Below are 14,607 nucleotides of genomic sequence, written 5' to 3' on the forward strand. Positions count from 1 at the left end.
TCTCTCTTTCTCACATATATACATATTTTTTTTTTGAAAAGAATACTGTTCATTTAATACTTTCATAAAAAAAAAAAAGTTAAGACAAAGGTTGAAACCTTACCATTCCGTAAAGCTATTAAGTCACTAGTAAAAAAAAGTAGTAAATGAAACAAATATTTTTCTTTGAGTTAGGCTTCAGTTATCTGGAATATTTGTTCTGTAGAATATATTCTATTTCCTGAGAATGTCAGAAAATTAGGATGTCTGTAACAAAATAAGAGTTTCCTAATCTTCACTGAGAGGACATTACAAAGTTATAACTGTAAGTATTAAAGCGGCATGACGCTCATCAGAAAACATTAATCTTGTCATTAATGCAGTTCTCTACAGAGATTGGATTATTTTAACAAACCCCAAATCATATTAGAACAGACATTTAGAATCTGATTATTTATTGATTCACTGCCACCAGTGCTTTGCTGTGGCTTCCTGGCTGCATGATTCCACTATTCCCAGAGTATTCTTCTTCTCCTTAATATTTTTATTCTTACTATTTAACATTGATTTACAATATTATGATTCTCTAGTATACAACTCATTAAACTTATGACCAAAAATTTTTGTGCCATTACACAGTTGGAGCCCTTCACCTAATTCCCCTTAGGAAGGGAGACAGTGAAATAGCTCACCTATGAGTGAGCCTACTTTTCTATATAGCCAGTCCAAGTTAGAGCCCTCAGTATACCACATTAAAATTCGATGGCACTGGGGAAGCTTCTCTGCCATGGTGTCTATCTAAAACAGTGGGTTCATGGAGGCCGGGTTGTTGCACAGTGGGTTAAGCGCACATGGCGAAAAGCCAAGGACTGGCGTAAGAACAAATAGGTAAAAATTATACTTCCTCAGATTACTATTCTTTTGCTATTATTCAAAATGATTGTAACTTTTTATTACTATGGTTTTCATTTCATTCTGGAATATTTCTACATATATATATATATATATATATATATATACATATTATATATATATATATATATTTAACTAAAACCATACTTGTTTTATATCACTTTGTTAAAATGGTTAATGCACTTCAGGCACTGAAATGGCTGTATATTTTTATTTAAAAAACACCCACAAACTTAAGTAGATATTTAAAATCTTTATTGTTTCATCATCAAAAGTTTCCTTTCCATAGAAGAATGGCAATGCAGTATCAGTGCATATTCTATGGAAGATTCACACCTCAAGTAACTAGCCTAGAAATCCAAGACAGCACTATGTCAAGCTAGTGTGCAAGGTCAAAGACACAATGCTGCCAATGCAACTAGTATACAGAAAGAATATGCAACTGTTAGAAAAAAGAGTCTATAGCCAAATGAATAAACCAGTAACAGTGTACTGCACTGAAATTCTAAGACAAAAAACAGGAAAGGACTGGGGAATGTACCTTCTAAAAAAAATATCAAGTAGATCACAGGAACAGAGTTCCAAATTGTATCACTGGTCATCTAATTCTTGTGTAACCTGTACTTTCACCTTTTAGTAGACCATGTCACACCGTAAGCCATTTTTAGTCTGAGTAAACGGTTCAGCCCTGTGCATATCCTGCTTCCCATTTCACTGCCAGAAGTAACTAGGGATCAGCAATAAAACCAGTGGCTGTTAGGCATCTTTAGTAAAAAGCTGAACAAACCCAAAAATTGTTCCCATTTTCTTGAGAAATAAACGTTACAAAACAACAAGACAGCTGTCATGATTACTCTGTTTTGTCTGAAGGCAAAACAATTTTTATATAGTATGCTGAATTAACATACAAAGGTTAACAAAATATTCTCAGATCACCTGAAAGTTTTCATAACTAGTTTCTGAAAATAGTACTGATAACTCTGAGAAGCAAATTGGCTACTACAATTTATAACGCCTGGTTACTAGGAGTCTTTTGGTCAGGTTTGTGACTCAAGCTGCTATCCAGCTGAATTTGGCTACCTTGCATTAATTCACACAATAAATGTCATCTGAAAGGAAACAGTAATCTATCATGATGAAATAAACAAAACTTGAGAGGTATACAAGAAAGCTGTCTTAAATATTTTAAAATTACATATAGAACTTTAGAGAATAAAAGCTACATTTACCGTAGTCTAAATTTTAAGTCGTAAATGCATGAATTATTTGCAAGACTAACAAGTTACTTGCTAACTGCATCAAGGCCTTGCGGGGCAGGGGCACTCTGAAATGTATGGCATAGCAATTACTTTCCAGGTAAGTGAAACACTTCTAATTTAAAGTGTTATTTCGCTATATTTGAAAAGCTGTTTTACTCAATATATACAACATACAAAATAAGTTAAAAGGAGTAAGCAGGGAAAGGTTTTCTGGCATATTATGATGCAAACACATAACTTTCCCCTATCAGTAGTAGTTCCATGTATGTCCATTTTACCCAGGGTTAAACAGGAGAGGCTGACAGAAGATCAAAAATTTCACTTATAAATAGAAACAGGATTCAAAAAATGGAATTTCAACACCTTTTCTCCTCACAATGCAATTTACTCTACTGTAACTATAATAAACATAAATAAAAACCACACCTCAAAAATCTGTTCTTATACTCTTATCTTAAAGTTTAACAATAAATTCTAATAATTAAGAAGGACAGCATTCTTTTATAGCAATTTCATAAAATAATTTCCAATACACAAAACACCAGCTTACTGGCAAAACCAGCAACATTATGGAGAGCAAGGGAATTAGTATTTGGCCCCTCTGAGGTATAAATGCAGCTATATTTGCTCTGAGTATATAGTATATAAATTTATGCCAATGGCCTGCAGGTTTGCATAAAATTGGGAGCAATGTGATCCTGACTGAAAACTTATTTTTAACTTTTTGAAATAATGGAGGTTAAATAATTTTGAGAACAGATGTACTTTAGCTCAGTAATACAGCCAGCAGAATTCTGAATTCCTAAACAATGTAAATAGTTATTATACTTAAAAAGTATTTAACATTGTATATTGATTTAAAAAAGAAAATGAAACAGGGAAAACATATAAGTATTTAAATTCAGCAGGACACAACCAAAAGCATACTATAGTTAAATGTGAAATCAATCAAGTTTTTCCGAAAGAGAAAGTCCTTTTAATCCTTCAGTAAGTCCTTGTGAAAATAGTATGCTTACAATAAAAGTGAGAAGGGAGCACCTAGAATACCCCCTAAGAGGCTTGCTCTACCGTTCAGCATTATTGCCCCATCTCCTGTGTGCATGGATGACCAATAAAAGACAAGTCCACTTGACCATAGTTCAGAAATTCTTTTCACCACTGCTGCCAGCTGAAGTCATCATTGCTTCCAAAGACCAAGAAAAAGCCTAGTATTGTTGCAAAGATGACTGTATTTCCTGTGAGAACAAGTGCACAAGCTCCCCACTCAATCTGTGGAAATAAGATATACTTATGAAAAGCAATGAAGGCTCTTGTGTAGCAACCATGATCTAAAATAAAGTTTGTAATAACTTACATGCAACTGAAAATACTTTATATCTCAACTTTGCTGTTTTCATTTGTGTTTGGTTCCAGAAGAGATAATTGTTCGAAAGTAAACTTAACTTCTGGGCTATGAGGAAGAAGCATAGAATTCTACAATCTTCTGCTTGTACATATATTTACTCTATTTCTTTCTTAGTGAATCAAAAATTTCATCTAGAGAGCAGATTAAATTTAAATCACTTGAGATGAAAACACTCTTGTAAGCATTTCTTTAAACTGACTCTAAGATCTACATACTTATTAACTAAAAAAACAAGGAGGACCAGACTATCAAACTGGCACATGAAATGCCAGGAAGTGAAGTTGGAATCTATGTTTCCAAGCGCAGTACTCTAGTCACTGTGCCACCTCACAGGCCACCTTATGTACTTTATTTTAAGTGGGTGGGGGTGGCTGAGAGTGGTGTATTGCTCTATATAGAAAGGTGGCCATATATGTCTTCTCTACCTGAGACACAGGTAACTGGGGAGATTGAGAGAATGACGAGCGTATATAAGAAATGTATGTTGCTTCTTAGCTGCTTCCTCCTTTCTTTGTATCTCTCCACTGCAGAGATCACAAAATCTCATTTTTTCTATATTTTAAGTTATACATGGCAAGTCTGTAGTTATGCAGCAGTGGATGAGTTTATGTGTCCAAATCTGACTGAGAGAACCAACTGTTGCCGCATACCTGTCATGTCCTCCAGTGGCATTTTTATCAGTTAACAGTAATAAAAGTGAGCTTTCTAATCTATATTTTCTAGGCTGCTATGTCTTTCACTTCTCTTTCATGTCACTTAACAAAAGAACTTTCTCCTGAGAAAAATTTAGCTCAGGCTAATATAAAGCCACTACTAGAAGAGTGTCCACTTACCAGATGTGCCCTGGCAAATACAATTGGGAGTCCAAAAGCTGAGACAACAATGCCTGTTGTAAGAAATATGGCGAGCTCCTTACAAGCATTACTCATAGCATCTGTATCATCCACTAATCTTCTTGCTATGCAGTATGGTATAGGTGAAAGGATATAGAAAAATAAGACAAAGAGGGGCCAGTATTGGCTAGGAAAAAGAAAAAAAATAAATTAGTGTAGTTTACACTAAGCTATTTCCTATATACAGAATACAAACTATAATTTTTCTTATTAAAAACCAAGAGATTAATATGGCCAAGTACAAAACATGATACAGTTGAAAACAAAGTTGCAGGGTCAGGTGATAGCTCAATATTAGAGCACAGGCCGGCATGTCTGAGACTTAAAGAGGCCTCAGTTGCAACACTATAGCACTGCAAATGCCAGAGCTGAGTGGTACTTTGGTTTCTCTTATACAAATAAATACTTGAAAAAATAAGGTATAATTTAAACATTGAAAAGAGATTTAGGGCTGGGTAGATAGCAAAGTAGTGATACAAAAAGACTTTCATGCCTAAGGCATGATTCAATCCTCAGCATCACCAAAGTCAAAGCTGAGCAGTTCTCTGATTAAGGAAAAGAGAGAAAGAAAGGGGGAGGGGGAGAGGGAGAGAGAGAAAAGAGCCACAGTGTTTCTAAGGTCAGTTATGAAAAAATGATTGTAAGGAAAAAAATGCTTTGTAAATTGGGCCAGTAAAACAGCTCATTTGGGTATACTGCTGTGACATGTGTGCAACCCAGCCAAGTCCCTACTGCACTGAAGGAAGCTTTGGTGCTTTTTTTTTTTTAATTCTATTTTTTAAATTTTTACTAGAGTACTTCTCAGTTTGGGCTTATGGTGGGTTGGGGGAACTGAACCTGGGACTTTGAAGCCTCAGGCATGAGAGTCTCTTTGTATAACCATTATGCTATTTACCCCCCTGCCTGGTGCTGTGGTCTTTTTCACTCTGTCCAAAACAAACAAAACAATCTGTAACAGTTAGACTCAATACCCCCAATTATTCATTTCAGTTCATAAAGAGTCATCTGGAAAGTAAACATAGTAATTAAAAAATTAAGATTCACGTCTTTCACTTATTTATCATATTCTATTTTAGTATCTCCCTGGAATACCTCCAAATATTCCTTAGGTCACTAGAACTCCCAAAATACTAAGATCAGATAACAGAAAATAAGGTGAATGCAGTATTTGAAACTTTTCAGTCAGAATATAAAATTTATCACAACAAAAACAGATGGCTTTGGGAACAGGGGTATAGCTCTGTAATAGAACACAATGCCTTGAATGGATAATGCCCTGATTTCAATTCCTGACATCAAAAAAGGGAAAAAGGTTTTTATTCCATAGACTAATTCCACTGTACTAATATTTCCTGGCTTTGATTGTTGTTGTGCAGGCCGCAGAGAAGAGAGAGAGGAGGTCTGGAGCGAAGAGGGAACACAAATCTTTATTTGCGCTGGCACCTCAGAGTTGGGTGCTAGAGAAGCAGGTTGGGCCACGTGGAGGTAGCGAAAATGGCCGCCTCACGCAGTAACCTTTCCTGCGTCTGAACACTGAAGTGGAGCGCTGGCAAGAGAGCTGAGGTGTGGAAGAAGAAGGGCTTTTATAGGAGCAGCTTTCGGAGAATGGGAAGGGGGAGGAGTAACCACAGCACTCCAGGATAGGATGATAACTCTTGTGAGAATGGGAGGGGGGAGGAGTAAGCAAAGCACTCCAAATATCGTGGGGAAATAGACAATGCCCTGAGGGCACAACATGGCGGGAACAGGCACTCCGAGAATGTCCCAACTCTCGTGGGAACTAGCAGTAGCCTGAGGGGACAACATGGCAGATGTGACTGCACAATTTCCCAGCTTTTGATAATATATAAATTGATTTAATAATGATTGATAAGAGGGGTACAATTCCACACAATTCCCACCATCAGAGTTTCGTATCTCATCTCCTCCATTGGAAGTTTTCCTATTCATTATCCCTCTGCAAGTATGGATGCAGGATCATTATGGGGTGCAGTAGGTGGAAGGTCTGGCCATATATATATATATATTTTGCCTCCAGGGTTATCACTGGGGCTTGGTGTGCCACTGCTTCTGGCAATCATTTTTTCCATTTTATTGGATAGGACAGAGAGAGGTTGAGAGAGGGAGGGAGAAAGGTACACACTTGCAGACCTACTTCACCACTTGTAAAGTATCTCCCCTGTAGGTGGGGAGCCAGGGCTAGAAACCATCAGCACTGCTTCACTGCTCATGAAGTAGTCCCCATTGCAGGAGGGGGCTGGAAGGCATAAACCCAGACCCTTATACGTGCTTTGCTTTTCTTTTTTCTTTTCTCTTCTCTTCTTTCTTTCTTTCTCTTTCTTTCTTTCTTTCTTTCTTTCTTTCTTTCTTTCTTTCTTTCTTTCTTTCTTTCTTTCTTTCGTCTGCATAATCAGGGAGTATTCTCTGGACCTCCTACATTGTAATGCCAATGAATGGCATCCCCCATACCATTTTCTATTATTTTTCTAAGAGAGAAATAGATATACACTCAGACAGGAAAATTATTACAGTACAACTGCTTCATCATCCAAAAAATTGCCATGTGGTACCAGGGCTCCAACCCAAAACAGTGCACATGGTAAGGTGTGTGCTCTACTGGTGAACTCTTAACCCCCTTTTTGTAACTTTGCATTCTAAAATCTTTACAAACAAAATTTAAATGAGGACATATAAAGGGTTTTTCTTTGATAAATGGACATTTATCAGAATTACTTCTATGCTACTAAAACATTCTTTTTTAAGCTTTAAACATAGGAAATTTGTATCTTTACAGAATCAAAAAAAAAACAAAACAATTTTACATACTTGTATTTTGGAAGGGCACACCCAAGCATCAAAAACATCAGCCCAATTGCTCCTCCAAAGGACAAACTAATTAAAGCTGCAAAGTAAACAAAAAGTCAGAATGAATATCAATTAAATGACATTTATATTACTTGTATTACTATTACTACTAGCAGTCTAAACATCACTTGTGATTTCAGAAACAAAAAGCAAGACAAACCGCACACAGGCATATAAACCCAAATGTTTTAAAAGCAAGTTATATTCAAAAGCATTTGATTTAGAATCAATTTCTCAAAGCAAAATAGTGATAATTATTTTTCTTTTTTTAAAAAAAAAATTATTATCTTTGTTTATTGGATAGAGACAGCCAGAAATTGAGAGGAAGGGAGAGACAGAGAGAGACACCTGCAGCACTGCTTCATCACTCCTGAAGCTTTCCCCCTGCAGATGGGGATCAGGGGCTTGAACCCAGGACCACGCGCATTGTAACACATATGCTCAACCAGGTGCGCCACCACTGGTGCCACAATAATGATTTTTCAAAGCCAGAATCTACTATGTATGCACCACATCTCTAGTTACTGGTTCTACTTTCTCCCCCAGTTTGCAGGGGAGAGTGGGGGTGGTGGGGATTATTGGTTTACAATATAGTTATGACAGATGGGTGCAACTTCTCATCTCCCTGAAACAGGTGTCTACAAAATACTCTTTCCCAGTCCACAAGATCAATTAGACATCAGTGTTCTACTACTCCATAGATCATTACAGTCTTGACAAACAGTATTTTCAGCCTTAGTGAACTCAGAAGCCTCATTCTATATATGGGAAAAATGTTCCAGGTCAGTTCCTATTTCTTGAATATATACTCCCAACATGTACAAAAAGGATAAGAATAAAATGTCCAAGGATAGCTGTAGCTAATGATTCTTAATCAGTTGCGTTTGTTAGATTTTTTTAAAAGCATGTGAAATAGCTGGGTTTTCTCCCCTAAACTACACATCAGAAAACATGCGGGATAACAGGTACGATCCTTCTGCTGCATCGCTGTATGAGCACTCGATCAGAAGTGACAGACACATTTTGAAAATCACACAAACTCTTACAAAAAGCAAATTTTATAAAGTGTTTTCCAGGGACCAGGCAGTGGCACACCTGGTTAAGTGCTCACATTACAAAGTGTTTTCACATATATTGACCAGCAGAAATAGCTTTCTTGAATAGGCATAACCAAGTGGCCAAGAATTAAGCAAAACAAGACAATACAAAAAAAACCAACCAAATGATCAAGTTATTTTTTAAATGTGGTACTAAAATATTGCAATACCGCCTCCCCAAGACAAATTTTTCTTTCATTATTTTGGAGAGAGAGAAAGAGGAAAAGGAAAGAGATATTACAGGACATTTTATTATCCATGGAGCTTCTCCAGTGGGCTCAAACTCAGTTTCCAGTGCTTGGTACTCTAACCAGATGAACTAGTTCCTGGCCTTGTAATCAATTTATTTTAAGTTTTATATAATCTGCTATTTCTACAAGTGTAGTGGCATAGAGCTTTTAAAAAAAAAAAGATGTAGTCTGGGGGTCGGGCAGTAGCGCAGTGGGTTAAGCGCACATGGCACAAAGTGCAGGGACTGGCATAAGGATCCCAGTTCGAGGCCCCGGCTCCCTACCTGCAGGGGGGTTACTTCACAGGTGGTGAAGCAGGTCTGCAGGTGTCTTCTCTCTCCCCCCTCTGTCTCCCCATCTCTCTCGATTTCCCTCTATCTTATCCAACAACATCAATGGCAATAATAACAATAACAACAACAAGGGCTGTAACAAAAAAGAAAAAAAATGTAGTCTGTTAACCTTAACAAAAATGATGCAATTCAAGAGTCAAGGGGTGGCAGTGATGCAACTGATTGAGTTCACACATTACCATGTACAAGGACCTGGGTTTAACCCCCTGCTCCCCACCTGCAGGAGGAAGCTCCACTAGTGCTGAAGCAGATGTCTTTCCCCCTTTTTATCTCCCCTTTACCTCTCAATTTCTCTGTCCTATAAAATAAAAAATAAAATACGATAAAATAAGGAAAAAACGGCCATCAGAAACAGTGGAATCCTCATGCAGGCACCCAGCCCCATCAACACTAGTAATGGCAAAAAGAAAAAAAAAAAAAAAAAAGAAGAAGCTGCAAGACGTTTAGAAGTCGCCAAAATAAAAGTTCATATATACAAACCAAAAATTAAAGTTTTACTCTATCACATGGTACAAATTACATCTCTATAAAAGATCAAGACAGGGAGTTGGGCGGTAGCGCAGCTGGTTAAGCACATGTGGTGCAAAGCACAAGGACCTGCATAAGGATCCCGGTTCAAGGCCCCAGCTCCCCACCTGTAGGGGAAGTTTTTCCAAACCTCCTGAACAGACCAATCACTATCATGTCACATTGTTATACTCACTCAACAAATATCTACTGCGTAGGCAGTGTGTATCATACATTATCCTTAATGCCAGAGAGCAACGAAAAAATAAAACCAACAATGTCTAGTGCTATGAAAAGAATCAGGTAGAGTGAGAGGATGGGGCTGCTATTCTAAATATGATGGCACAAGAAGGTGTCTTTGAAGAGGTGACATCTGAGCAGAAATCTATGTGATGACATGGTGAAGTAAATTATGTAGGTGTTTGTAGGGACCATTCCAGGCAAAAGGACAACCAAGTGCAGAGCCCTTTGCATACTTTGCTACTCTTTTGTTCAGTTATTACAGCTGTCGTTTTTAAAAAATTCTGGAGGAAACAAAGGTCACCAAAAAGACAAAAAAGATTTTACAAAAGTTAAAATTCTTTATAAACAAACCCTTAGGCTTACTGTGTAAGAGAGACATTTTTGGTGAAATAAAAATTAAGGAGGATCAGGTGGTGGCTAATCCATTAAAACACACAAGTTATGATGCACAAGGACTAGGGGTTCAAGCCCCTTGCTGTGCAGATGTCCCCTCAGGTTAGTGCCTGTTCCAGAGAGAGTTAATATGATATTCTCCAAGTGCCCTTCCCAACCAATCCTGTCCTGGCTCGTCACTCCTGGTTTTTTCCCTATAAATCCCTTCTTCTTCTGTCCCTCTCTCTTGCCTGCTCTTCACCTTGGTGGTTAGAGGCAGAAAAGAGTGCTGTGCGAGGTGGCCATTTTGGCTAGCTCCACGTGGCCCAAACCACTGCGCTCTCACCCAACTCTTGAGGTGCCCAATCGAATAAAGAATTGTTCCCTCTCCGCTCCGCTCCGGATCTCCTCTCTCTCTCTCTCTCTCTCCCCGAGTCACAGCCGACACCTCTGGTTCCCATTTAAAGTGGAAGAAGCTTAACTAGTGTGTAGCAGGGCTCTCCTTGTTTCTCACATTCTGTTTAATAACAGTAACAACAATAGTAGTGTCCAGGAATAATGGAGATGTTGTGCAGGTGCAAAATCCCATTAATAACTCTAGTTGCAAAAAGCTAAAAAAAAAATTATTGAAGGAATCACTTATGCTTATTTAAATATAGTTTCCAGTAGGCAATTCATGTACACAGAACCAAATTGAGAATCAGTTTTCTTTTCCCAGAAGCGATTACTGTTAACTATCAGTCTTCTTTTGACATTAAAAAAACTGAATATCTTATTCCCCATATTAAAACAAATGAGAAATAAAGCTGTATATTAGCATGACTTGCCTTCTGTCAGGAGGAAGAAACTGAAAAAAAAAAAATTAACCAGGTGGAAAAAATCTCAAAAAGTATACCTACTGTGGTAGTCTTGGTCAGGATGAAAATAGTCTTAGAACATTAATGGTCTTCTGAGGGTTAACTACATTCTATAGTAGATAGCAATTATTTATGTCCTTATCATCAAGAAACAAAGTCTAAATTATTTGAGCACACTCTTTAAAAGTTAATAAAAGATGACTTCTGTTTTTAAAATAAGAAACTAAAATAGTATAAAAATAATTTTATGTGGTATCTTACCTCCCAGTCATATAGGAAAAGACAAAAATGGGGGAGGGGGTTGTTGATTGCTCAAAAATGTTCTCAAATTTTGTAAAGTTTCTCCTGTCTTATGAAATAAATGGACTAGGCTGAATTATATACAAATTTCATCACTGTTCTATAAGCAGTTGTCCTATATGACACATTAACAAAACAAGAATTTTTACTGTAATGAGTGATGCAATATTTGAAGCAAAACTTAGATGACACTGGTTTCTCCTCCCAAAGTCCCTGGGCTAGGGATGGAACAGCCCAATTATCTAAACTCTCTATACAGGCAAGGTGGTGGTTCTGTGACTACTAAGAAGAGCAAGAGAATGGATTAGCTCCGTGAGAATTACTGGGAAAATCCAATGGATAACAACAGAATGATTAAATAACTCAAGAAATAAGTGATGAACTTCAACAATAGCAATACTCTTCCCCAATGTAAAGATGACAGGTCAAGGAAACAAATCCAGAGAAGTAAAACTGTCAGAAAAGCTTACTGAAACTAGAAATGTTGGTATAGTTCTATCTGAGACATGACACTTGTACCTGCTGAATATTTATGTAGGTCTGGAGAAGGAATTACAAAATTAAGAGGCAGACTCCTATACTTTAGAAACTGGGGGGGAAAAAAAAGAAACATGGAAAAGACCAGGGTAACTGGCACTATCTTAACATAGCTGCCACCCATACAAGGCTTTTAAAATTTTTAAAGGAGACTGGAAAATATTTCAGATGGCGCTTTATATGGGAAATGAAATGTTTCCAGATGTTAAAAATCACAAACGCTAGAAATGTGACTGGAAAAGCAGCTCAATAAAAGCTGTCCTCCAGTAAGTTAACTACACAGCAAAAAACCGCCACCAAAGCTCATCAGGTCCTGCTTGCCTAGCCCCTTCTAAAAAGCTGCAGTTCAGGAAATCAAAGGAACTCTCCACCAAGATGCAGGTTCGTGGTACCTGCTTCTAGTCACACCAACAAAAACTGCCAAACGCTTGGTTAAAAACCTCAAGAAAAACCTGCGAGTAAATGAGGACTCCCCCCCTACTAAGTTTGAACACTATTTTTTTCTTGAACAAAGCTGCAGTACAACTTGGACGTGTGTCAAGGTGCAACTGTGACAAGAGAAGATAGCAAATGCTGGAGGGGTGTGTGTGGGAAAGATCGTTTGCAGGGTTTTGGCTCCAATAAAACAGATTACAAAAAAAAAAAAAAAAAAAAAGGAAGCATCTTTTGAGAGCTTGTCAAGCCCCGATGCTAAAAGCGGAGGTGTCTGCAAGCTGCGCCCCTGAGCACTGGCAGAGCGACAGTCTACCAGACTCGCCTGGGTGCAGCCCCGGGAGACCTGCCGGTGGGCAGGGGCGCAGGCACCTCCCAGCACTGACGCCCCCAGCAGCCTCCAAGCCCGTCCCCCAAACCCCACTCGCTTTCCAATGCAAACTCTCCTGCGAAAGGTGCTCCAAGTCTCTGCGGGACTCCTGAAGCCCACTTTCGTCTTTATTCGAGGGGGCCTGGGGTGGCAGAGACACTGCAGAGATGAGCAGAAAGTGGGGCGCTCAGCCCGAGATGCCCGGGAAGCCGCCGTGCAGGCAGTCCTTTCCCAGGGGTCGGGGGTCGGGAGACGGGGGAGGGGCGCCGCGCCCACCTCCGCTCCCAGAGGCCCCTGCGGGGGTCCGGGGTGTCTCGGGGGCGCAGGGACCTCCGGGGCGTGCGCTCGGGCCAGAGAAGCTGCGTGCGGGAGTGGGTGGGGGTGGGACACTGTGGCGCTCCTCCACCTCTTCTCTCCCAGCAGCCACCCAGTCCCTCGCTCCCCCTCCCTGCCGCATCATCCCAGGCCCACCTTTGATGCCGGCCATGGCGGTGACGTCGCTCCTGGCTCTAGGACCCGAGGCGGCGGCGGCAGCCGGGGGACCGGAGACTCTCGGCGGAGGCGTCCAGACAACACCCGGAAGTGCACGACGCAGCACTTCCGCCGGCGGCTCACGCTGGCGCGGGGGGCGCGGGGTTCGCTTCGCGAGGCTGACACTTGTGAGGCCGACCCCTTCTTTCTCTCTCTTTGGCCTCTACCGCTTAATCTCCGGTATCTGAGGCTTTCCTCTCGGGTCTGGGTTTCCGGGGCGGGGCGGGATCCAGTCCCGGGCTAAGCCTCCGGGTGGGCGGGAAGTTTATGCTGCTGGCACCACGCTTATCCAGCAGAAGCTCCCGAGTTCTTAAGAGAAGCGATCGCGACTGACAGGCGGCCTTTGGGAAGCACCTGCGGGCAGCGTCGTTGAGAGGTGGGGGGGTGGAGGTTGTCAGCGCTCTTGAGAGTGCTCTCTGTCCCGACCTGCCCTGGGGGTCAGCCAGCTGGGTTTCCTGGGTGGCCTGATTGCACTCTGCTCCCTCTGACCTTGACCTTAGCTCCCCATGCCCTTTCCTTTGTGCACCAACCCCCTTCCTGTGGGGTCCTCTAGATCCACTCGGGCAGCCTAGGAGTGGAGGGTCATTCGCTCTCGTGTGTGTGTGTGTTGGGGGGGGGCTATGGGGGGGGAGGGAGGTCATGAGCCCCTCTTGTGAGTGAGGCAAGAAATGAGGGAGAGTCTTGACTGCTGGGGAGGACAAGCCTGAAACAGAGAGAGAGAGAGCGCGAGCGAGCGCTGGGGTGGTGGGGGGGTGCAGGTGGCGGCCCTGGGTTCGAGCCTACAGACCCCACCTGCGGGGAAAAGATTTGCGAGTGGTGAAGCAAGGATGCAGGTGTCTTTCTCTCTCTCTCTCTCTCTCTCTCTCTCTCTCTCTCTCTCTCTCCCTATCTCCCCTTTCCCTCTTGATTTCCGACTCTCTCTCTATCCAATAAAGACAGATTAAAAAAAAACTATATAAGAAAGTGCTCTCATTTTCTCTCTTCACGGGTCTTGTAAAGGCGCAAAACAGTAAGGCCAGCTGGGTAGGTCTCCACTTGACGTCCTGGTTTTCTGGTGAGAGCTGAGCTCACCTCCTGGGATAGGAACTGCAGGACCCAGTGGAGGGTGGATTTAATACAAACCCCATCTCTTGGAAGTCTGTGGGATTTGCAGGCTCCCAAGGATTAATAATGCTGGGGGGGGGGGGTGGAAGCACAAAGTACCTTTAAATCATCTATACGTTTGTTGAACATTTTACTATGAGTTGGGGAAAAAGGTTAGGTTGGCACTGAGATAAAACCAGGTAGGGCTTCTGTCTTCAAGGAACTGAAGTTCAGCGAGAGAGACAGATGTAAGTGTAAAGTGGAAAATGTTTGATTTAGGTGCTAGATGGTGGCACAGGTGGTTGAGTGCACATGGAACAATGTGCAAGGATCTGGGTTTGAGCTCTGGGTCCCCACCTGCAGGGGGAAAACTTTGAGAGTG

The 14,607-nt window shown here is 40.8% G+C and overlaps 1 protein-coding gene across 1 annotated transcript; it reads right to left on the bottom strand.

The window, feature by feature from the left end:
- Positions 1-1,129: 1,129 nt before the first annotated feature.
- Positions 1,130-13,358, bottom strand: LEPROTL1 (leptin receptor overlapping transcript like 1). Its single transcript, XM_007532132.3, has 4 exons — positions 13,083-13,358; positions 7,275-7,350; positions 4,389-4,575; positions 1,130-3,419 (listed from the first exon to the last, which is right to left on the bottom strand). Exons 1-4 carry the CDS (start codon positions 13,096-13,098, stop codon positions 3,303-3,305), a joined length of 396 nt encoding a protein of 131 aa, XP_007532194.1. The 5' UTR covers positions 13,099-13,358; the 3' UTR covers positions 1,130-3,302.
- Between the last annotated feature and the right edge of the window lie 1,249 nt (positions 13,359-14,607).

This window comes from Erinaceus europaeus, chromosome 2 (genome assembly GCF_950295315.1).
Source record: "Erinaceus europaeus chromosome 2, mEriEur2.1, whole genome shotgun sequence".
Classification (NCBI taxonomy): Eukaryota; Metazoa; Chordata; class Mammalia; order Eulipotyphla; family Erinaceidae; genus Erinaceus; species Erinaceus europaeus.

Excerpts from the sequence above, each read along its gene's own strand:
- LEPROTL1 (XM_007532132.3), bottom strand. Across the intron at positions 4,576-7,274 it reads TGTGCCCTTCCAAAATACAA|CCAATACTGGCCCCTCTTTG; the intron begins GTATGTAAAATT and ends TCTTTTTCCTAG. Across the intron at positions 3,420-4,388 it reads TATTTGCCAGGGCACATCTG|ATTGAGTGGGGAGCTTGTGC; the intron begins GTAAGTGGACAC and ends TTATTTCCACAG.